Genomic DNA, 25,650 nt, shown 5'->3' on the forward strand with positions numbered 1-25,650 from the left:
GTCGCCATACACTAGAGTAACAATGCATGCAAGATAGTGCACAATTGTAGGTGTCAGTTCGCGAAAACAACATCTCGCAAAAATGCCTGTGACGTTCTAATTCGTGAAAATATCTGTACGCGAAAATAACAGCTTATACAGTACAGTATGCTGTCCAAGGTGAAACCATAGATACAAGCAATCATCAATGAGTGATAACCAGGGTTCCATTTTATAGAAAAAAAAAAGTGGTTGCTACGGTAGCAACTCCTGCTTCAGTGGCAAGTGTCGTCATGGCGATGACAAGAATCCTGCTTCTTGATTGGCTGCTGCTACTAGAAGTTGCTCTATGAGCAAAAGTTTGCCATACTTACATCCTTTTTTGGTTAAACGAGACCCAGGACAGATGCAAGACACAACAGCAATAACAATTACACATTATATGCACAACAGCAATGACAATTATATGCACAACATCTACAGCAACAACAGTTACGTACAACGTGTACATTGTAGCAATAACAGCTGCAACAAGATACAATTGTAAATGAAAGCAAAATGGTGAAAAAAAAAACAAAGATGAAAATTCACACCTGATTACCAATATAACATCTTGTTCACACAATTGCCACATCAATGCCACCTATTTTGTTTTCTTTTGATTCATGCTTTTTTTTTTGTTTTCACCGCATTTTTTCTCTCTGACTTACATTGTAGATGGTGAGTGGAAGTGTGTGGTGAAAACAGGATCTCTCTCGACCAAGGGAAGCGTGGTACTGGTTGTCTATGGACAGAAGAAGGTGTCGGAACCCTTCACTCTGGGCAAAGGTGGCCCCAAGCTGTTCAGCCCCAGCAGTGAGGAGTCATTCAAGGTGAGCTGAGATGGGATTGTGTACCAGTCTCTTGTCACAAGATTGCTGGGCTTGTTGTATTTTGTGTCTCCTCGGAGAATGAGATGCAGTGAACACAGTTGCAATTTCTTATGTGCCCAGATTACTGCATATCTTGTCGATTCTATGTGCTTAAATAAATCACTGACCTAGTCTTTGAACTATCATACATATATGTTCCTGGTACATAGGCTGTAATTAGAAGAGCAATTTATTGGCCTTTTCAACCTGTTGAGGACGAGCTAATTTTGCGGGAACATGCAGTTTCCATAGACTCCTGCCCGAGTATACTCGAGACTACGTGTATTCTTCAACAGGTTGATATAATCCATAATATGTATTCTCATCTTTTTTTTTTTTTTTGCCAACAGGTTAACCTGAAGGGTATTGGCAACATCTACAAGGTCCGGATTGGATTGGACTCCTACAGGGCATCCTGGAGACTTGATACGGTTGGCATGACAACAAGATAATCAATATATAAACTATACATTTTTGTGTGTGTGTGTGCTAGAATTCATTCTTTGTTAATCACTTGTTGATAATTTTTGATCAGAAAAGGAGGATAAGTATGAATTAGATTTTATTTTCTTAATAAAGCAACAAGAGTACATTGCACATGATTACAATCCATCATACGATGCTAGACATTTACACTGTACTACTCAGATAACCTGTAAGAAATAAATTTGTCTGATTGTATTGTGCTGTGGTTGTTAGATTTCCAAGTTTCAATTGTTAAACCAAGAAGTGTTTATTCTCTGCAGTTGCCTTTAATATTACTTCTTCACTGAATCCATCATTAAGTCCTTTTCCCATATCGTCGCTGGGGCGACAAGACCTCATATCTACAAAATGTTAAATGTTCAAGAGAGCAAAAAAAACATGGCAGCCAAAGCACTGTATCCAATGGGATAGACATTCCTTTGACATGCCGTAGTGGCTTCATTTTTGGGGTAAGACATCTAGGATTTGGACAGGACATCAAGTGATTATCTGACTATTAATGCCAAAAAAGTCATTTTCACCAAAATTGCAGATACAAGGTCTTGTCACCCCAGCGAGAATATGTGTGTTGCATTCTAATTGTATTTAACATCAGTAGAAACAAACAACAAAAAAGGAAATAATAAACCACACCGAAACAAAGCATATCAAAAAGTAGGAGTGGGTCACACTCACTGCACTTATAAAAAGAAAGGAAATAGTTGGAAATCAGCTTTCAGACTATTGGCACAAACCAAGTAAAAGAGAAGATTTGTTTTGGCGTTGAAGCGAAATCCTGACTTTCCGATCATCGCCACGGTAACAGGTGAAGCTGATAGACCCTGAGAGCGGCGACCAACACGTGTGTAAGTTCAAGAATCGCTGGCTCTCGGTGAAGGAGGACGATGGGGACGTGTGGAGGGAACTTCCCGTCTCAACTCCAGGAAAGAAAACTCTACCAGGTGAGGCAATTTCTTCTCCTTTTCTATCTTCTCTGATCACCCAAATGTATTTGTAAATACAGCTGTACATTGTATGTACACTTAAATGTAAGAGTTGTAACTGCTCCTAAAATATACATTCTTCTTCTCCCTTGACAGTAGTCAGAGTCAACATTTCATGTCTATGTCTTCCCGAGATGTGAAGTTGTCAGGACACAACATTTGCTCCCGCAGCAGTTGCTCTGGTCTTATTTCCTCCAAAAATTTGGGGTTACATGTACGGTTAGGGTTGTGATAGGATTTTAGGCGTAATTTGATCTGAGGATTAGGATACGGGTTAGGGCTGTACATTGTATGTGTGGGTAGAATTTATATTTGGCTTTGCGTGCACATACAGTGTATTTCATGGGAGCAGTTATCGCAAGAGCAAATGTCATGGCAACGAAGTTGTCAGACCTGTATACAGTACATGAACAAATGTAGTTTATTATCTATATGTAGGGTGATAGAAGGCTTCACGGTGCACCACGTATTCTTTTTGGAGTATGTGAGTGGCCCTGAAAAGGGCCTACCCAATCCCGACGTTTCGGCAAGCATGTTCTCGCCGTTCTCAAGGGAATGAGCAAGTGAGTGGAAAATCCGGCTTAAATACCCTCAGGAAGGATCAAAGGGACTTTGTGTTCCTAGAGGGAAAGTCTTTGATTGGCTGAATGGGTCACAGTAGGTAGGCAGGTCAACCTTGACAGCTCAACGTTCTACCACCACGGAAGCCTTCAAAGATTTTATCTATATGTACATACACAGTTGTATGTATTTTCTTTTCATGTGTTGTAGGTGTAATGCCCTTCTAGCCTTCTTCCTGGTTTTCTACAACATTCTTGAAAATGATGTCTCATACATGTACAAGTTTGAATCTAAAAGATCCTGGGTTTCTATTGGTTGATGCAAAGATAGAAATGCTTTTGTATTTAATAGATGCTTTTCCCCAGAATACAGTTCTCTACAGGACTTTCAGGTTTCCTTGTTTCTGCAAAAGTCTCTTTGATGAAGTAAATATTTCTTAATGTTTTGGCAAAGAAGAGAAACATCTTGAGCTTGCAATTATTATCAATCAATGAAGTGCATGAATCGTACATGTACAAGTATTCTCTTAAAGATGTGTTTCAACACTTTCCTTGAGATGTGAATATTCATGTACAGTGTATATGTTGTGACTTTGACTATCGACAGTGTACATGTAGGTATAGCATGGTACACGTGTACATGTACCTCTGACGACATGATTTTGCACATACGTGTAGATCTAGATTTCAAATATCAAGTCACATTGTATCTATCAAACTGTAGTATTGTACATGTATGTTTTCTTGAGACCAATTTTTTTATCACAATGATTTTGCAGTATAGAGCCTACATGTATTTGAGGATTGTTTTTTGATTTCAATATGTACAATAATTGTAGTTGTTTTGAATCATTCCTTACCAACAGTCCTCAAGTACTACATCCAGGTCGTGACGGGAACCAAGCCCAATGCGGCCACCGACTCCAGCGTCTCCCTCAACCTCTTCGGTGAGAAGGGCGACACGGGGAAGCGACTGCTCCACAGGTCAAACAACGACGATCTGTTTCGGGCGGGACAGGTACGAAATCCCTGAAGGCTGTGTATGCACGTACCCATGTGTATACAAGTGTGCTTGTGGGCTGTGTTGTAAAACTATTTAAAAGCAATGCCAGTAGCACACCATGCTCACATGTTCTGCTGCTGCTCCACCCCCCCCCCCACCCCACGAGAGATTGAAAATGGATTTATGTGAATTTGTCTTGTGCTGTGTCATGTGACGGAGTTGGCATAATTATAATTATCTGAAGATGCAAAATATATTCTGCCTTTACAAAAAGTACCCCTTCTCTTCTATTTGTTTCTGTTTTTTTTTTTTTTTAAAGAAATTTCATGGGTTACACTGACATGGGTACGGAGTACATTTATGTTGACTTGATCAATGTTGTTCATACTGAAAGAAGATAGAAATGTGTATGCATAAAATATTCTTGATAAGCATGCAGATACATTGTAATTACCTCAGTCTGTTAAGTGTACTAAAAGGCCGGCCACCTAGCACTGTGTAAAGAATCCATAAAGATGGATAACTAACCTGTACCACTTTGTATGCCTTGAGTGCTGATTAGCACAGTAAACCCCGCAGCATTGCACACACTGTCTGAAGTCCCTGGCACAAAAAGGGTTAAGATGACAACCATTTCGCTTTGTTTTTTCCTAGGTGGACTGCTTCGAGCTGGAGGCAGTGTCAGTCAAGAAGCCCACCAAGGTCGTCATCAGTCACGACGGCGATGACCCCGGGGAGGGGTGGTACCTGGACGAGGTCATCGTCAAGGAGAAGAAAGACTCCAAGACGGAGTACGTCTTCAACTGCGAGAGGTGAGTATTTCTCCACCATCGTCTCTTGTGTTGCAGGCATCATACCTGCCATGATATGAATTTTCCCCTTAGAGTTATGTGCAGAAGCTATGTGTACACTTGTATGGAGTCCAGTAGTTTATGCTTTTGGCATTTCAGCAGCAGACCGTAGGTTTGTGCCCACTAAGAGCTCCCATTGTAGAATAAGATTGTGTGAATACCATTGATATGTTCATGTTGACCCAGTTGCTGCAGAGATACAACCTAGGCTACTTATCCAGATACAATTGTACTTTGCACCAGGCATTAGAAAGAGCTATGATTGTTTTTTGGACAAGTTCGACATGAACATTTGTTACGGTGTAATGTGTACATTCTATGCAATCCAATAATGTGTTTGTGTGTGTGTGTGTGTGCAGTATGCTTGTGTGATTCAAGCCAGACTTGAAGGTTTTTTAAGCTCTTTTGGTGTCATGTTCATGAGATGTTTTTAATTTTTATTTGCAGATGGTTGGATGCCGGTGAAGATGACAACAAGATTGAGCGAGAACTCAAACTCACAGAAACAAGGACAATTCAGCGTAAGTTGGAAAACTGCATAGCATTTTACATTTACAACAGATATCTGTTGAACTACATCCTGTAGCATGAATCACATGTACATTATTGTAGAATGGCACAAAATAGGTGCACATGTGTAAATGTCAGGGAAAGCAATGTTGGTCCACTACATGTACACTGTACAGTATGTCAGAAACGAAGTACAGTTGAACTTCTCTTATCCGGCCTCCCTTTATCCGGATCTCTCTATTATATGGACGCAATCTCGCCATGATTTTTTTTTTTTTTAAATAATTACGGGATGAAAGGGGGATTCCCAACTCAATCTAACAATGGCGACCTACAGTCGACTTTGCCGAGCCGTGATGATCGAATTTTGAAGCGTAGTTTCGTCGACTCGTACTGTTTATTTTCAAGATCTACTTGGTACATTTCTTAATAATCATATTGGTAAATCATCCCAAGAATTTATAAAAGAAAATGATTTCATTCTTGCAAACACGAACCTCTATTTTGGGATCTGTTACTAGACGTGTAACAATGAAAAGGTTGCAGTATACCCATTACTACATGTGGTACTACAATGGGCTACATCAGTTACATGTGTATGTACAATGTATATGTACATGTATAAAGCATTGAGTCTCCCATATCCAGCCAAATCCCTTATCCGGATGGGCCCGGTCCGGACTTGTTTGGATATGAGAGGTTCAACTGTACTGTGTAATTGGTTTTGAAATTGAGAGCTGTTCAATAATGGTACAGCTGTACATTACATCTGTTATTGGTCGTTGTTACTGACACGTAGTGTTACTGTAACGTAGTGTTACTGTAGTTGCGATTAGATGGGGCATCCATCAGTTGAAGATACAAGCTGTATTAGCCTGCATTTGCTGTCAGATGTACATGTAGTGCTGGAGAACCATCTCATGACTGAACAGACCTACGTATGCCTGAGTGACAGTCTTTCTCACACAGGTTACATTTGTACAACATCTCTTGTCCTATAGATTGACTGACACTGCACTCATTTCTTTTTTCCCCCCAGCAGACTAGTGATTACTGCACATGCATGGTGCTCAATACAAAGAAAGCTGTGCTCTGTTCATGTAAGCTTTATAAAAATTGTAAAGCATATTGAAATTCTTAACAGGTCTAAAATGCACTACATGTATAAACAACAGTTTGCAGTATTATTATTAAATGTATAGTATTCAGATGATAAAAGGAAGTTTATCTAAAAGTCAAAGCAAAGAAAATGTTGGATTCTAAGCTATCATCTTGGTAGTAAATAAGAGTGCCTACTGTACATGTGTGAATTATTTCTGACAGCTCACGACTGGCAGGTGTACGTAGTGACGGGAAGTGAAGATGCCTCTTCTCTCTCGTCGCCGGTACATCTCGTCATCTACGGGGAGAATGACAAGACAGACATCACGCTCGAGCCGGCACATGGAAAGGGATTCCAGCCAGGCAGCTGTGAAAAATTCAGGGTGAGATAAGATAAGGAAGAGAAGAAGGTCATAGAAGTAGTATTTCATTGACATTTCAGAATAGTTCTTTATTTACATGTACAGTGTACATGATGCTTGCATACATGTACACACTGTAGTATTTCAATTGGTGCACTTTGTATATACAAAATATGTATGTTTGTGATAACTTTCATCATATTTTCATCATATTTTCTATTATACATGTATAACCAATGAATGTCATCTCTACTTGATGATGTCCTTACTTTTACAAATTGTAGTTGAAAAAGACATGTACAGTTTCTGTTTTTGCATTCACTTTTATCCTTTATATGTTAATGGATATATGCATACATAAAAAATATTCAAGAAAGGAGAATAGAAAAAAAAAATTACAAAAGCATCAACATGCTTGGACCAATTCTATGATAAGAAGTTTAAATTCTTTTTTATAATGACTAGATAAACCTGGGTGATACTGGCAAGCTGGCAATACAGCATGTATTGAATAGCTACAACACACAAGTGCACTAAAATTCTTTTTTATTATGCTGATGGCTGCTTTGTTATACTACTCGGTTGTTGCCATGTGAACAGACTCATGCATATACATTTTAGTTGCATGCTCTCTCAAATTCCTTCCCATCAGTGTTTTTCCTTCCACTTCTAGTAAGACCTTGGTCGTGTCGCATAGTTTCCCCTCCTTTCTTTCTTTCCTTTCTTTTATGCATCATTGCAGCTGGCTGGTATATCACATATAGGAAATGCAATTGATTCATGTTCTCCATTTTTCAAATCTTTCCCCGTGTCTATGGAAGCCGGAATGTTTAAACCCTAATAGCACTTAAGTATTCACGTCATTATCACTCCCATGTCTAAATTGCTATTAGAGCAACTGCTATAGTGTGCAGCATGTGGTTACTTGTTCTCATTTTATCACACACATAAATGCATGTGAGAAGAATCTTCTGAGCCCCGAGTAATAGTCATTCTCTTTTGTTTATCCTTACTTTTGGTCTTAATTGTACCCGTGCTCCTCATCCTGTTCCCCTTACTAGGCTTTTGTTGGGACCTACACTCAACAAGGTTTGCTTTTTAGTAGGTTCCATCGTATTTCTCTTCGCATCCTTTACTTTGATTGAAAATGACACATCGACCATTATGTATTACTTTTGTATTCCTATTTCTTCATGTATATATCCAAGCTGGACATTCTGTATTATATTTTGTTAATACCATGTATTTTCCATCGAGAAATACGAAAATAAATTGAAATTGAAAAAGTCTGAGGGGTCATTTGATATGAAAAGAAGTTTTAATTCGTGTTTATGATGACTACATAAACCTGGGTGATATTGGCAAGCTGGCAAAAGTCTGAGGGGTCATTTGATATGAAAAGAAGTTTTAATTCTTGTTTATGATGACTAGATAAACCTGGGTGATATTGGCAAGCTGGTGAAAGTCCGCGCTGGTCACGAGAACGACGACAGCAGCTGGTACCTGAAGACGCTGCGGATGATTGACCTGAACTCGTCCGATGAGCAAGTTTTCGACGTGGACCGGTGGATGTCGAGGACTCATGATGATAGGGATGTCTGGAGGGAGATGGCCGCTGTCTGGCCAGGCCAAAGGACCACTCCAGGTTAGTAGATCATTTGTTTTCCACTACACGTACATTTGATCGCCATTTTTCTTGGTTTTTGGGGGGGTTTTTTGTTTTGTTTTTGTTTTGTTTTGTTTTGTTTTTTTTTCTTTCTTTTTTTTTTTTTGGGGGGGGGGACATGCAGCTGTTTCTGTCAATATGAGAACACTTGTTTTACACTAAATATTCAAAATGAATTCAGATACTGAAGTTGTGCAAGAAGGACTTCTAATGAACTGCCAAAGGATATCAAATCCTGTGAACTATATTTTTCCATTATGGAATCTATCATACACAGTCAATGCTCATGCAAGTTCTAGTCACAGTAATGCTGTAAATACTGTACGATTGCAATTACAAGTAATAGAAAGCATGTGCTGTGTGCCTTGGCCATCAGCCACAGTGGACCGGCAGACAATCTTTGATAGCAAAGAACACGCGTATGTTAAATCTTTATTTCCCCCACCCCCCCAAAAAAAAAAAAAAATTATAATGTCCTTTCATGTGTGGGATGCATTTTCACCCAGTCACACGATACTACGTCCAAATCTTCACCGGATCGGAGTCCGACGCTTCCACCGATGCCAATGTGCACATCGCCCTCGTCGGGAAGAACCACGACTCGGGCAAGCGCCGTCTGGTCAGGCCCAAGACGTCCAACGAGGCGCCATTCCAGGCCGGCCAGATGGACGCCTTCGAGGTGGAAGCGGTCTTCCTGGGCAAGCTGTCAAAGGTTATCCTGGGTCACGACGCGGAGGAGGCGGGGCGGGGCTGGTATGTGGAGAAGGTCGTCGTGAAGGACTCGAAGAACGCCAAGCAGGAAGTGTGCTTCCCATGCGAAAAGTAAGTCAGTATCGTAGTTATGAGAAACAAAATACCTTTTTTTCTCAAACAGTGGAAGTATACCACCCCCTACTTGTATATCTACTGGTCTTGCTTTAGTCATTGTTTTCTTATTTGCAAAAAATTGAAAAAATTGTCGCCGATTCATAGTCAATAATATGAAAACAATGACTAAAGCAATACGATTGGATGTTAGCGTAGGCCATGGATGCTTTGCGCGCATCCACTGTTTGTAGTCTCGCCACATCAGACGTATCACTTAGCAAAGATGGTAGTCTTGTTGCATCTGATGACACTAAAGACCATATACATGTACCTGCATCCTCCGCCTCGATTGTATGCTACCATTTGCATGGTATAACAGTATTTCATATACATGTATTTAGACAAAATGCTATTTATGCCTAGTTTCACTAAAGAGCCTAACAATTCTTTGTTTTTCCTTTCAGGTGGTTTGACTCAGGAAAAGAGGATAAAAAGATTGAGCGAACTCTTGTGCCTGGAAAAGCAGCTGCAGGTACAGAAAATGTCCTATGCTGCAGACAATGCCTATTAAAATGAACTTACATGTATATATATGTACACTGTAGCACCGTTACGTAACACTCATAGCTAGAATCGTTCTGAGTACATACATGTACTACAGTTAATATATATGAGCATATTAATATGCATGATCAAAATATTGATTTATCATTGCTTTGAACTGTCCTGCCAACATTAAATACCCTTCTATTTTGACTATGTACGGGTACAAGACATGCAAGCCAGATTATTACTGTTCATATTGAAATTTACACAGTGATTCCTTTCTTTGCTGTTATTGCCTTTTTCTTGTCTTTGCTCACACTTGACTGTAGGCAAATTGTGATACACACCAAAGTTTTTTGTAAGTTTGTTAAAACCAGATTCCAAATGACTTTAACTATTTGTTAAAGGTACCGTATCATGATTCATGGGAACAGTAGTGATTCAAAAAGGAAGTATACATGTACCTTTAACATATAATGTACAATTTGTATAATGTGGTACACTGTATATACTTTTACTTCTCTGATGATGACATTTAGAGGTCAAAGGACAAATCAGATTTCAAAAATATAATAGTTTGAAGAGATTTATCACAACAGGTATGGCACCTGTTTTGGACTCTTTAAAGTACAAAATGTACAAATGCAAGTACATCATCAGATAGAGCAAAATAAAACCTTTCCAGTGACAGGGTTGTACCTGCCTTATTGCATATCAAGGAATGTGGGAAGTTATTATAAGAAATACAGTTGTATCCCTTTATAATATGTTCTTATATTCTTTGTTTTTACAACAGTTCTAATACCAAGTATCTCAAATTAAAGAAAATGGAGTTAATTTGTTTTGCAATGAAGCTCTTGATTTGTTTCCATTGGATGATACCCTTCCCAGCTCCAAACACAGTCACATCAGAGGCTGCCACGGCAACCACAGACAGCATCACCCTGTCCTGGAAAGCGCCCTCGACGCCCGTGACCTCCTACCGCGTGACCTGCGACCCGCCCGACCCCAAGGAGTCCCAGTTGACCCTGACTGACCCCAAGGCCACGGAGGTCATGTTTGCCAACCTCACGCCGGGCAAGGAGTACACGTTTGGCATCATCGCCATCAACAAGAAACTTGAGGGGGAGAAAGTGACTATCAAAGCTACAACAAGTGAGTGATGCAAGTCTGGTGCTTTAATTCATTGAGAATGGGCTGATTTTGCTACAACAAGCATTTCCCATAGACACTTGCCCAAGTATATTCGGGACTTGTCCTCAACTGGTTTAAGAGAATTTCACAATATTTTACTTTCCTCTTGCTGTTGCTATTTCAGTCTTTTCCTAGTATTTTTTCTTCTGTTGTTACTTTACTAATATCTTGTTTGATGTTGCCTCCCTATTCATCTTTATCCCTCACAGGTTGCCCCCTTTGATCCTCGGGATCATCAGTGGCCCACCTCTCCCTTTGTGTGCTTGCCCCTAATCCCCTTTCCTTAAGTGTTTGGTTCCCTGCCTTTGACTTCTAACCCACCCCTTTTGTTTTCATTGTTCTGTGTCCCTAGCACTCCTCAGACTGTGCTTGTTGTTTGTAGTCCATGTACATGTATGTGTTTGCCTACCCTACATGTTTGTCATTTTGCTTTTGAGAAAGATTCTGCTTGCCTCTTTCTGCTCTTTCATGATGCAAAAAAGAGAGGAAAGAAATATATTTTTAGCATCACGCAAACTGTGCTGATGTGTTCTGCTATTATATTGCAGCTTTCCCGCAATTTACAGACAAATTTAGATTCATTCTCCTTTAATGGGCATCAGTGACTTTAGTTTCTGTTGGCAAAAGACTCAAGCATATCCACTATAAGTGTGATCTAATAATGAGGAAATGGCGCAGTCTAGAAATTACTTTGAAATTCTCATTAATAAACAAATGTGTTTTATTACTTTGAAATTCTCATTAATAAACAAATGTGTTTTATTTCTCTCTCTCTCTCTCTCTCTCTCTCTCTCTCTCTCCACTAGAGCTACAGTGTACACATAGTTAATGCATCTTTTGTGGTTTGCATTTTTTTTTTCAGGTTGCATCTTCCTAGTGAGTCAAAATCTTGTGACTGAGAGTCATAGTAAAATGATCCAAACTTAAAGAGTATTTGTATCATCAGTAGATATGAACTGACTATACAATAGGGAGCTCTACCTTTTAATTTGTGGAGGATGAACTGATTTTGCTTTCACTAGTTGAGGATGAGTCGGGTAGGTGTCTATGGGACGTGCATGTTCTAGCATAATCAGCCTGTCCTCAACGGGTTAACATGAATTTCCCATTGACATTTGCCCGAGTATACAGTGTATTTGGGACTAGTCTTCAACAGGTCATACATGTACAAGTACATATTTGTAAGTGGGTACATTTGTACTTCTTACTTTGCATGTAGTGTGAATATTCAATATCCAAAGTGGTGCAAGGTCTACCGTAGCACACAAATGATACTATGGTACCTGATTTTGTTCCAACTTTTCAGAACCGAACAAGGTCGAGGGCGCCAAGATCGAGAGCACGGTGACCTCTGTCAAAGTCGACTGGGAGACACCTCAAGGCCAGCTGACCGGCTACAAGGTCAAGCTCTCGCCCTCTGACGCTCGGAAATCGTCCCTGAAGATCTCCGACGTTGCCACGACGATGGCTGAGTTTACCGGCCTGAACCCAGCCAAGGACTACAAAGTCCAGATCATTGCTGTCAGCGGGGAGACGGAGAGTGAGAAGATTACCCTAGAAGAGAAGACAAGTGAGTTAAAACAAAAGATTTATCAAACTATTAATCATAATCTAGCTACATTGTATGAATACAAATTGGAAAATTACCCATGCCCCGACCAAGATGTGAGAGTCAATGCTGACAATGCAATTGTAATCGTAAAGTGTATATCTTTGTCCATGGTTACATGAATGGTGAACCCCTGAGCAGAAATCATGGGGTTTTTGACAGCTTCTTTTTGTTGAATATAATATGTCATGTCTGAAGTGTTAATCGAGTACAAAATATCATGTATCTGTTAGATATGTAATGATAGCCTGAAGTTGCCCAAATAGGCACTTACAGCGTAATAGTATGATTCAAGGAATGACAAAATCACCAAGAAAAACAAATCAGTAATGTTTGGTTTGATCAAGGCACCAAAAAGAAGAAGAAGAAGAAGAAGAAGAACAAATAAACAAAGAGGTTGTTAATGCTCGTATCTGAGGATGGAATCATATTATTCTATTACGCATGTTTCGTTGGTCATTCTGTCATGGCTTATTTCACTTCTATAGTGTAAGTGTACTTTTTTAACACACATACATGTACATTGTCTACACGAACAAACAGTACCTGCATAATGTTTCTTTGGTTTGCTTTCCTCCTCCAGAAACACCGGAGTTGAATCTCCTGCCGGTCCTCAATCACTCCACCAAGTCAGGGACAGATCACATCGAGGTCTCCTGGAAGAGACCGGAGGGTGAGGTGACTGGATACAAGGCAGTACTCCAGCCAGCTGATGGTGAGTGTGGGGGCACTCTTTAAGCAATGATAGGCATCTGAGGGCGTTTTAACTCGTTGAGGACAGTTTGATTTTACTACGACACGCATTTCCCATGAACACCTGCCCGAGTATACTGTATACGCCGTATATTTTGCGAGGTTTTTATTGTCGCGAATTTCGCGAGTCAGGTGCTTTTCGCGAAATTAAAGACACGCAGAAATATTGACTCTGATCCCACAGTGGATGTGACGTACGTGTGTACGTTTCCCCATTCAGCACAAGACTCCACAATCGCGAATTTAACCACTCGCTAAATCGTCGGGAATTCCTGATTCACAAAAACTTAGACTCGCGAAATATATGGCGTATACTATACTTGGTGTATTAAACCCCTTATTTGTCCATGCACATGACCACAATTTGCCAGTCAATTAGCCCTTTCTGTGCCCAGACCATACCTTAAACCTGCCAAGCATTTTCATGAGAATTCAGTAATCCATTCAGACTTGACCAGGTTGTAAAGTTAGCAAGCCCACTCAGGTGTAGCAATGTGCCTCGGTCCAACAGGAGGCCATGGTAACACAATAGGGATTTGGGGATTGATAGGTAATCTCTATTCATTGGCAATTACAAATGTAGTTTCCAGCCATCTGTGCCATTCAGCAAAGAAAGTGATCCTTTGTGCATGTACAGATTTGTATATGTTAGCCTATCTATCTGTCTATCTATCTATCTGTCTATCTATCTATCTATCTATCGCTATCCTGTCTATCTACATCTATCTATCTATCTATCTATCTTTCTATCTATCTATCTATCTATCTGTATCTATCTGTCTGTTTATGTATTTATTTATCTATCTACAGTGTATCTACATGTATACATCTACACCTGTACATGTACAGTGGGTGTACAATGTATCTACATGTATATATCTACAGTGTAGTGTAAAAGTGGATATTTTCGCGCGACTAATTAAGAAGAGTTTCGCGTGTTTTTTATTCCGCGGTATCAAGACATAACACCGCGAAAATTTCCACTTTTGAAGTATCTATTATCTATTTACTTACTTATCTATCTATCTATCTAGATCTATCTATCTATCCATCTATCTACCCTATCTATCTATCTATCTATCTATCTATCTACATGTGTCTATCTATCTGTCTATCTGTCTACATGTATCTATCTATTGATTCAGCCATTCATTCATATTTTGTTTTGTTTTTGTTCAGGTGATGAACCAGAGCTTACTCTAGATGATGCTGACAAGACCAGTGCAAAGTTCACCGGTCTCTCATCCGGTAAAGAGTACACGGTGGATGTCATCGCCATGTACGGAGACAAGGACAGTGAAAAAGTCACCATCTCTGCTAGAACAGGTAAGGTGTTATGATGTAGAATTATGCGCCACAGAGAGTTGAGAAAAATAGTCGTAAAATTGATGACAGTGTCTACATTGTATTCCAGTCGAAATTCATAATAGAATCATGAATGAAATGTGTCCAGTGTTAGCTGTTACATTGAGTTGGTATTAGAGGCACAATTTGTAGCAAGTGAACGAGAGAGAGAGGGAGAGAGAAAGCTTGTTACAATCAATATTTCACAAAGTATAATTATCGTAATAATAATAATAATAATGATAGAAATTTAGAAAGCACAAAACTTACATGTATGAAGGGAAAACATGATGCAAATGAAATAGAAGAAGAGAGAGAGAGAAGATCTTGAGATTTTGACAACATGCCATTCTTTTTTTTTTTCAGTCTTGAATTTAATGATATCATCCAATGAACTCATTTCATTGAGATTACTTTTACATACGTGTACAGTAAATTTCATTTACTGTATGTGATTTTATTTGGATTTCTTTGTTGATATACATACAGTCGTGTATATGAACGTATGTACATTTGTAAATTTGTATGTTACAATACAGATTTATTAAAAAGACATTATGCCATTTTAGCCTTAATGTGTTTCTTTACGGGTTGTAAGAGGGAAAGAAGTAGAATGTGATCATCATGCCAGAGACATACATGTATGTACATTTAGCAATGTGGCGTGTGTGAATTGCGTACAAGGATATATTTTATACATGTAGGTGCATTCAACATGTACATGCATACAATGTAGCTTGAATTGCAGTTGGAGAAATATACAAGTGTAACTAAAAGAAAAAGCAAAGTACAATTGTAGCATAAACAGTTGTACATGTAACTGAAAAATAGTATCTGACTTTGTATCTATATTTACATTGTACAGCTAGGTGCTGTTTTTTTGTAATACATGTACCTGGTCTTTCACATGCAACCTGTGTGAAGATTTGATATTCACCATCATCTCTTTTTCCTCTTCATGCATTCTCATTTACTCTTAATGCATTCCTCACATGATGTGGACCCTCCTCTCCCCCCCAAAAAAAAAACAACAACATGAACCAATTTTGAACAAAAAACAACAACAACCAAACGAAAAAAAACCCCAAATTATTTCTATTGACTGTATGTCCCTCAGAGGATGTTAAAGTTAGTAAAGTTCGCAAAGCCTCCATTGTTGGGGAAGGCGACTCGCTTGTCGTCTCTTGGAAGAAACCAGACGGGGACATCGCGGGTTACCGCGTGAGCTGCTCCCCAAAATCTGGTGGAAAGGGTTCCGAGATCGAGGACGTCAAAATTGACGATCCCGCGGAAGTAAAAGCCACGTTTTCGGGGCTGGCCCCCGGCATGGAGTACGTGGCAAAGATATACGCCGTCTCTGGCGACGGGCGTGAAAGCAGCGGAGTTAAAGTGGAAGGAAAGACGAGTAAGTATGCCGTTTATTTTGAATCCTGTGGCAGCACTGAAGTTTGATGTGTTTGCAGTTACAATTTGCACTATCTGTACTTTTGAAGAGGTGAACCATATAATTGCTTTATACCGTCTTAAAATGATCATACGTTACAATGTAAACGACTAATGATATTACCCACAAAGTAGTACTACTGTATTTTTCTCTTGCACCACAACAGGTACACTGTGTTTAACCTTTTACTTGTAGCTTGTAGATGAGGCAGTCCCCCTTTATACAATTACGTTATAGTGCATTTTATACCCGGCTCCTCATACATAATAAAGGGTACATGTAAGTGTTTTGTAGCACCCCAGTGCACTTCAATATTATGCATTTGCCTCCATACTTTTGTCAGTCATATTTAGCCATAGCTATTTAATGTGACAGTTATACTGTACATGGAAAAATCAAACATCTCGCAATAATCAGCCTAGGGCGAAATTATACATCCTAACAAATGAATTTACAGATGTATATCTCACTAATGTAGCCGTACGACAGCATCTTCACTTGAAGTAAAATTGTAGGATACATTTTTAGTCATTGCAGACAGGGCGTGGACTCTGCTATGTACAGTAGAAAAAAATGAGTCTCCTTAAACTCAAGTTTGTTTGCTGTGGATTAACATCACTGCCCACTTCCTGTTTGTGCAGTTTGATTCTTGACTTTGATGTGTAAGTCTTTCTGCCTGGAGTGTGTGTATGCACAATATATAGTTAATGTACACTGTACGAATTGTTTCTCGATCAAAGTCTTTTGATTGCATACTCTGAATCTTGGTGCACCTACAATTTTGAACACAGTCTTCATTAACATTGTTGTAGTGATAATTAGAGGTACCACATGTACACTAGTCACTTCAAACAATTTGTAAAAGAAGATGAATCACCCGAATAAGAAAAGTTATACATATTTGTAGAGTTGTACATGTACAAAATGGTGTACATACAGTACTGCTAGCGCAGTATGAACTTGTACAGTGTAGAAGAAGCTTATTGGCCAAAGCATAAAGATACATTGTATATGTGTCATACAAATGTGTGTATATACTCCTTTGTACTTGTACAATTAACACCATATGTTTGCTTACAGGTGATGCGCCTGACCCAGAGAAGAATAAGAATGAAGAAGGGGATTCCCCCAAAGCGGACCACACCCCTCCAGTCAAGAAGGTAACTGCCACACCCACATCCAACTCACTGACTGTCTCCTGGAAGCCTCCAGAGGGCAACATCACAGGATACCATGTCACATGTGTCCCCAAAGCTGATCCTGATACTACTGTCGCTGAGGTGAGACCATTTGACAATGTCTTCTTCTTTTTTTTTGGCCAGGTAAACGTCACAAAGTTATGCTAGTTAGACTATGCTTTAATCTTTTCCTGGAGCATAGTTAATCTTTCGTTATAACCAACATCAATATTGTGGTATTTGTCAATTTACTAGCAGTCTGATCATTGTTTATTACTGAAATCATCAAGAATATCAAGTCAGTACAATTAATTCAAATAAGAACACTGATCTAATCTTTAATAAACTGCTTTTGATTGTCACCAAACAGTAATCGTTACCAAAGGTCAATTCTCTTCACTCATTTTTAAACTCATCAACAACATTTACAATCATTGCCTTCACATTTCTAGCTTCAAATATTGAACCTATCGAGATGAGTCACAACACAGGTATAATACTGTGTGCATTTCTTTCTCTACTTGAAGGAGATCTTCCATGATATATACACTGAATAGTAGTGACAAACTGTATAGTACTCTCTTGGCTCCAAATAGTTATTTTGTTTGTATTTGCCTCAGATTTCTCTTGACGGCCCAGACCACAAGTCAGCCAAGCTTGAAAGCCTTGAGGAGGAGACTGAGTATCTGGTCAGTGTAGTGGCCCTCTATGGGTCAGCCAAGAGTGAAGCTGCCATGGTCACCGCGGAAACCAGTAAGTTTGTATCATCATCTGACGACTGTATAAGCTCTTATTTTCGTGTACATATATTTTCACGAAGGAGGAGGTCAAGGACATTTTCGCGAGATGCTCTTTTCGTGATTTGACTGTGACGCTATCATAAGTGCACTAATGCCTGTCACAGTTTTTTTGCTTGTAGTTAAATTCGCGGTCCAACAGTGATTTGCGAACTTCGCGAAAATTAAACCCTCACGAAAATAACACTTTATACAGTATTTGCTTCTTACGCCGTGTAATTTCTTCTTCTTGGGTACTGTTGAGCATCCCAGTGAATTGGCCGACTGGACATGGTATACGCCGATGTTGATAGCTCAGAGAGAGAAAAGTTAGAAGTTAATTGCTTCACTCCTCAATGCTGTAGAGAACTGCTGTTATGAAAGTATTTTTGTTTTAAATGTCTGTGACTGTCAGCGACAGGGTGTTCCACTCTGCGATTGTTCTTGGTAGTAATGAATCCTTTCAACAGTTTGTAAGTACAGATTGTAATATCCTTGTGGCACAGACACAGGTTCATTTTGAGTCATGCCAGATGTATCTTCACAGCAATATTCAAAATTGTTGTCAAATTTGAGTACAACACCTTGAGCTGCAGGTTGTACAAACCTTTTCGCCCTAGTGTGAACACACAATGTACACCTGTACAAGTACAGTAATTGTATGTACCCAAAGCTTTATTTTTGAATGGCAATAATCTGGGATGTACAAGTAATGGGCACTGGTATATATCATTGTAATTCTCCTTTTTAATAGCCCTTTGTGGTCAGGCTATTCAACATTCAGAAACCCATCCCACCTTTACCATTTACAGTTTGTAAGTTGTAGAGTAGCAAATCCACTCAGGTGTAGCAATGTGCCTTATTCTGACCAGGAGCTGGCCATAGTGACACAATAAGGATTAGGGGGATTAGGTAATCTCTATTCACTGACAATTAGTTTCCAGACATCCGTGTCCATTGATGAAGCAAGCTCTCCAGCCTGTGTGCTGATCAGGAAACAAAGGATGGTAAGGGTTAAACTTTCTTGGATCTCACGATCTTGTGCTTCTGCTCTCGATGCTTCTCTATCACAGAGAAACTGAAAATCCCCAAGGTCCAGAATGCTGTGGTAGCCGAGACTGGAGCCACATCTCTGTCCGTAGCCTGGGAGCGACCTGAGGGAGACCTGACCGGATATTTGGTCACCTGTCTACCCGCAGCCTTGGCCAACACGCCGAGGGAGAAGAAGTCCAAGAAGAAGGACAAGAAGAAGGAGAAGAAGAAGAAAAAGAAGAGCAAAAAGGAGACGGATGAGGCAACAGAAGGAGAAGAGGATGGTGATGAGAAAGATGGAGAAGATGAGGAAGAGGAGGAAGAGGAGGAGAAAGTTGTGGAAGAGAGGAAGATATGGATCGAAGACCCCGGGGAGACAAGAGCCTTGTTCGTGGACCTCAAATCCGAGGAGGAGTACATCGTCAAGATCTACACGTTGGTCGGAGATAAGAAGAGTGACAGGGTGAAGCTGACCGGAAAGACATGTGAGTTCAAACACTCATGACTTTTGCGTGATGACAGAAACAAATCACTGTGTCTGCACTGTAGGTGTAGACAGGAATCTTACACAACTGTAGTCTGGATTTCATAAACTGTCCCTAATGCCAGAATGTGTTTTGTACTGCTCTGCACAGGACATACAATGTACAACGTACTGATATCCATTAAAATTTTTGGTCTCTAGGAAAGAATCAGAGTTAAACATCACCTTATGCTTTGATGGTAATTATAGTTAGAATTTATCAATACATGTATCTACGTTTTTTCTCTGTTTAAATATTAGTGGTGTCTTTCAGTAACCTGAAACCAGAAAGTCAATGTCATTAGGCAAATTTTCCATCGTCAAAAATTTATTGTAGCTGAAAAAGTGTGCTATGTGTTTCTATTTCTATTCTTTTGTAAATGAGAACTTTTACCTGTTATGAGCAGAAAGAGAAAGAGAAAAAAAGGTTCTAAACTTTGCTGCTACACAAATTCTTCTTATTCCCCAGCTTCCGGAGACATCGACATGGACATCAACGCCGGAATCGAGCAGCTGCTGGAAATCGGGGAGCTCCTGGACGCCCAGCCCAGCGAGACCTCGGAGGACGTCCCTCCGGTCACTGACGTTGAGGCCAAGGCTGCCGTCAATGAAATCAATGTCACGTGGAAGAAGCCGGAGGGCGCTGTTACAGGGTACCATCTCATCTGTGTGCTAAAGAACGATCCTGAGACACTTATCAAGGAGGTATGTAGGTCTTTGATGCCTTTTTTTTTTCCACTTTCATGTTCAAAGTAGTTTGATCACGCACAGCTCTGACTGGTAAGAAGTTCAATAATATGAATTTGAATGGTTAAATGTATACAATGTAATTGAGTGTTCCGTAAAACCAAATCCTACAAAGCTCTCAGCAAAGTTGAACATTTTCAAATCATGCAGTTGCAATTACATATTCTACTCCAGTTTTGGGCATGTCTTTAAGTTATAAAAGCCAATAAAGTTTCATGATTTCTGCTTTCAATTGATGGGCTTTCAGTTTGTACACATGTAATTGGAAAACATTGAGTGAATCATACTGTTTATCAATTGTAATATGAATACTGTGCAAACTGCACTGTCATTTCAGTTTGATGCAATTTGCCAGTTATTGTCACACATATCAATCTATAAATGAACATCATTCTGAGCAATTTGCTACTGAAGAAGATGACTTATGTGTACATTAGATAGGCTGATCACAACATTTATTTGTCTGTGATAGCCAAGAGTTCTTTGCAGTTTATTTAAAAAAAAACAACTTGACACATGTCTAGGCAGCTTGACACACAAACAGATGAAAGGAAATAGTAATGTTGTTTTCTTGAGACATTTTTTCTGTCACTCCCTATGTCACGTCTTGAAACCTTGAAGGTGATACTTGAAGACCCAGATGTCGAGGAGACTTCATTTGAAGGCCTTGAACCAAAGACAGAGTACATGGTGTGCATCGTTGCCGTGGGAACCGAAGTCCGAAGTGCCCCCGTCTCTGTCACAGCGGAGACTGGTAAGTACACCACTGTGTCAACAAAGGCAATGACATGATATGCCAATAGGCTAGATGCTTTTATCTCAACTAGTTCTGTGCCAAGGACTTTGGATGGACAGTAAAATTGTTGGAATGTGCAAAGCTACACTGCTGTATGGGTTTTCTGTGCCAATCAGCACTCAAAGTACGTAAAGGGTTACTGTACACTTAGCTGTTATTTTCGCGTACAGATATTTTCGCGAATGAGGAAGTCATGGACAGTTTGGAGATGTTGTTTTTTTTTCCAATTGACACGAAGCTGTCATATGAAAGTGCACTATTACACCAGGGCATGGGCAACATATTCACATGTCGTTAAATTCGCGGTACAACAGTGATTTGCAAAATTCTTGAAAATTCAGCCTTTGCAGAAATAACAGCTTATACAGTAATACGCACGTGTCCATGGAGCAGCTTTTGTTCTTTGTATTTTATCCTTATTGTGACAATGTGAGTTTATGTGTTTTCCAGTGGAAATGTACTGTAGTCCTGGCAGTCGAAACAAATGCATAGGGGTTTTGCTCATTGTGTGTATTTCATAAGATGTGTATGAATATACAATAGCATAACATTAATGTGATTTGATCGGATGTCTTCTTCATACTGATATACTGTATTTTTTAGGTTGTAGAACATGTTCTCAACATTTTATGATGACATAATGCCATACCCAATGCCCTGTACTTCTGTTGTTGATTGATTTGAGCAATCAACATTCACTGTTCGACCTCACTTTACAGGTTCTCCTAGTGAAGCTGTCCAAGACAGCCAGGTAGAAGAAGCTGCCCAAGTTAACAAGGTAGAAAAGGCTGCGGTGTCACAGACCGGTACCACATCTTTGAGCGTAGCATGGGAGAAGCCAGCAGGAGATGTTACTGGCTATTTGGTCACCTGTCAGCCTGTAGCCTCCTCATCCAGTACCCCCAGAGACAAGAAGTCCAAGAAGAAAGACAAGAAAAAGAAGAAGGGAAAGAAGGATGAATCTGAGGAGAAGAAAGAAGGAGATGAGGATGGAGAGAAGGCAGAATCAAAAGACATAGAGGAAGAGAAAGGAGAAGAGAGACAGATGGAAATTTCTGATCCTGATGAGACGAAGGCGATGTTTAAAGACCTCAAACCGGATGAAGAATATGTGATCAAAATCTACACTCTAGCTGGAGAGACAAAGAGTAAAAAAGTGCAACTCAAAGCCAAGACAAGTAAGAACAGTATGCCGCAGAGTAGTTTACAACGAAAGTTGTGCCAGATTTATAATATAATGTTTACTTTCACACTTTATACTTTCTCACAGAATTTTTTTTTTTTTTTTTGATATGTAAAATGTGACTGACAAAGGTCATAATATCTGCACTTTCATACTAGGGATGTATTTATATGAGTAATCAGGCTTTGTTTGTTCTGCATACTTCCATCCAACATTGAATATTAAAGTTGATTCAATGACCACACTAAAATGCACACACCCCCCCAAAAAGGAGGAAAAACTTTTACAAAACTGTGGCTATGTTGAGTTCCATCTGTAACTTTGCAATTTTAATTGATATATTTGCAGTGAAAGAAGATGTGCCAACTGAACAGGAAGAGGGAGAGACAGTGAAGGAGAAGGAGAAAGAAGAAGAGAAGAAGAAAGAAGACGAGAAGGCAGAGGAGGTCAAACCCATTCCTAAAATCAAAGACCTCTCAGCCCAGTGGAAGGACACCACCATCCTGGCTACCTGGAAACAACCAACAGAGGGCGCCATGACAGGTTACTCCATCACCTGCAAACCTGAAGGGTCTGACCTTGCTGAGGGAGACCCAGCTCTGAGGGAGGTCAAGGTTGACGACCCAGGCACAACCTCTGTGACCTTTGCCGACCTCTATGAGGGCGTGGTGTATGAGATTCACGTCTGTGCAGTGAATGGGGAAGAAAAGGGAGAAAAGTCTTCAGTGACGGTAAAGCCAAGTAAGTACACAGTGCCTTATGAATCTGACCTTGTTTTTAGTTTGGCAATAATGACATGTGACAATTGTGACAGTAGCAGAAAATTCAGCAATACAGTGTACCAGGATGTTAAAGGTGCATGGTCCCGGTGTTTTAGTCAAATGCGTACACGCGCGCATGGCGCAAGTTTCCTATAGAGACCTGCGCTATCGACTCCTCTTTAGCGCTTATGCTTTGGCCCACTTCCCCGAGTCCGAAGAAGTCCGATTCACTGTAGTCATTGGTCCGATCACAGTTTGGCTGATTTGGCTGAGGGGGATGACAGCTTTAGGAAACTTCTTTTGTGATGTCATAATAACAAGCACATATGCACGCACCCTGGCATTACTACAGACTGCGCGATGCGCAGAGAAGACAGTGAAGGCAACGTTACTTAGCAACACCTACGCACTTTACTCTTGATGACAGCTCAACTTCAGCAATCTTCATATCAATGCTAACGGTGATCAGCAGTATCATCAACAGCGCCCTCTACACTACCGAGACTATGCCCCTTTAAGATCAAAACCAGTGATAAGCAAGAGATTGTTTTACCTACAGCTGTATATACTGATGCATGCTGCCGTTGACTCCCAACTATCTAAATACAGTGTAGCCCTTTACACTTGTATTTGCCCAGGCATTTGTCTTACCTTGCAGGTGTTTGTCAGTATTAACCCGTTGAGGATGGGCTGATTTTGCTATGACACACATTTCCCATAGACACCTGCCCGAGCATACTCGAGACTTGTCCTCAACAGATTTTAAAGATCCTCCAAACTTCACCTCAGTGTAGGCTAGCCAGCGCACTCGGGTGCAACAATGCATGTTAGTCCAGCAGTCCAGTCAGTAATCCCTTCAAACTCGACCTACATTATAGTTGTAGAGTAGCAGGCCTATTCTTGTGTACAACAAAGTAGCAATGTGCCTCCATTGTATACATGTAGGTCCATCAGGAAGGCCATGGTGATACAATAAGGATTAAGGGGATTAGGTAATTTCTATTCATCAACAGCTTAGTTTACAGACACCTGAAGTGCTCTAATGGGTCAACAAAGCTCATTAGCAGTTTCAAGTACCACAATCATTTCCCCCTAATGTTCCCCTTGGCCTTGGAGTGAACAGGGAAGCCCACTCTCAATGTCACAGTCTACAATGAAATTTTTCTGATTTCATTCAACACAGTTTTCTCATCAACCTACAGTGAAATCCTTCCATATGACATTTTACTGGATTACTACACTTGTACCTTATATAAAGAGACATTTTGAGAATTTGTTTTGTAAGATGTTGAATTCATCACTGTCCATCTCTTTTCTTGCAGGAGAATCACCTACCTTGCCTCCCGTCAAGAAAGCCAAACTAGAACCTGGCCCCAGATCACTCAAGGTGTCCTGGAAGAGGCCCAGTGATGAGGTCAAAGGTTACCTGATCACATGCTCAGCTGGAAAGGCTGGCAAGGACGGGAAGAAAAAGGACAAAAAGAAGAAAGACAAGAAAAAGGCAGAGGATGCCGCGGTGGAGGACGAGGAGAAAGCGACTGAAGAAGGCGAAGATGGCAAGGGAGAGAAAGAGGTGAAGAAGAAGAAGAGCGACAAGAAGAGAAGGAAGAGTGAAGATAAGAAGAAGGAGGATGGAGAAGAGGAGAATTCTAAGGATGGAGAGAAGGAAGGAGAAACTGAGAAGGAAGATGATGATCCTGGGGGAGAAGATGATGCTAAGGAAGATGGAGAGATTGACAAGAGTAAGAAGAAGAAGAAAAAGAAGGACAAAAAGGAGAAGAAAGCCAAAGAAGAAGAAGGGGAGGGTAAAGAGAAAAAGGACAAAGCATCCAAGGGAGATAATGATGAACCTGATGATGATAATAAGGAAATTAGACTCCAAGATCCAGCTGTCACCAAGGCAACATTTGAAGACCTCGAACCTGATGAGGAGTATGTGATTTCGATCTTCAGCCTGGACGGGGAGACTAAGAGTGAGGCTGTTACACTGACAGGAAAACCGGGTATGTTGACTTTCCCTACAACAACAACAACATCAACAACAACAACAACAACAAAATACAAAAAACAAACAAACAAACAAACAAACAAACAAAATACAGAGACAAACGTCTGCAATTAGTGTTTGCGTAAATTTGAAATCAATGTGAGATCAGTGATGGAGTGTAGATGGTGTTTCCAAACACTCATTTGTTTTAATAGTCCATTTATGTCTTGCTCTCATTGTCGATATAATGTGTTCATATTTGTACAGGACAGAAAGATTTGATTAAGTTTCACTTCACATTGCACACAATCACACAACCCACAGAACTTCAACTACCACATCACCATCATCATCACCACCACCACACCACAATCACTACCACCACCACCACCATCATCCCCACCATCACTACCATAACACCACCACCGTACTGTCACCATCACCACTACAAGCACCACCTCACCACAATCACAACCACCACCTCGACACCACCACCACCCACTATGCATTATCCTTCACAAGCTATATGGTATTCATTACTTTGTACATGCTGTTTTC

At 40.1% G+C, this 25,650-nt stretch overlaps 1 protein-coding gene across 1 annotated transcript in view; it reads left to right on the forward strand.

Annotated features, from left to right (window-relative positions):
- The window catches only part of LOC139713288 (uncharacterized), a gene marked incomplete at its 5' end in the record, with an annotated part of 88,947 nt that overhangs the window by 21,769 nt on the left and 41,528 nt on the right, over positions 1-25,650 (forward strand). Inside the window, 23 exons of the mRNA XM_071625032.1 lie at positions 697-851; positions 1,241-1,321; positions 2,182-2,317; positions 3,786-3,937; positions 4,577-4,734; positions 5,221-5,294; positions 6,607-6,767; positions 8,178-8,391; positions 8,919-9,234; positions 9,684-9,751; positions 10,657-10,920; positions 12,266-12,529; positions 13,152-13,283; positions 14,501-14,647; positions 15,783-16,070; positions 17,229-17,389; positions 17,908-18,040; positions 19,137-19,580; positions 20,097-20,323; positions 20,987-21,119; positions 21,920-22,348; positions 22,753-23,085; positions 24,428-25,108. Of these exons, the coding sequence (XP_071481133.1) occupies positions 697-851; positions 1,241-1,321; positions 2,182-2,317; positions 3,786-3,937; positions 4,577-4,734; positions 5,221-5,294; positions 6,607-6,767; positions 8,178-8,391; positions 8,919-9,234; positions 9,684-9,751; positions 10,657-10,920; positions 12,266-12,529; positions 13,152-13,283; positions 14,501-14,647; positions 15,783-16,070; positions 17,229-17,389; positions 17,908-18,040; positions 19,137-19,580; positions 20,097-20,323; positions 20,987-21,119; positions 21,920-22,348; positions 22,753-23,085; positions 24,428-25,108 (5,151 nt within the window). The remainder of the gene's footprint in view (positions 1-696; positions 852-1,240; positions 1,322-2,181; positions 2,318-3,785; positions 3,938-4,576; positions 4,735-5,220; positions 5,295-6,606; positions 6,768-8,177; positions 8,392-8,918; positions 9,235-9,683; positions 9,752-10,656; positions 10,921-12,265; positions 12,530-13,151; positions 13,284-14,500; positions 14,648-15,782; positions 16,071-17,228; positions 17,390-17,907; positions 18,041-19,136; positions 19,581-20,096; positions 20,324-20,986; positions 21,120-21,919; positions 22,349-22,752; positions 23,086-24,427; positions 25,109-25,650) is intronic.

The sequence above is a fragment of the Diadema antillarum genome, unplaced genomic scaffold (assembly GCF_040938485.1).
Source record: "Diadema antillarum isolate AM-2024a unplaced genomic scaffold, OU_Dant_1.0 seq00001942_RagTag, whole genome shotgun sequence".
Classification (NCBI taxonomy): domain Eukaryota; kingdom Metazoa; phylum Echinodermata; class Echinoidea; order Diadematoida; family Diadematidae; genus Diadema; species Diadema antillarum.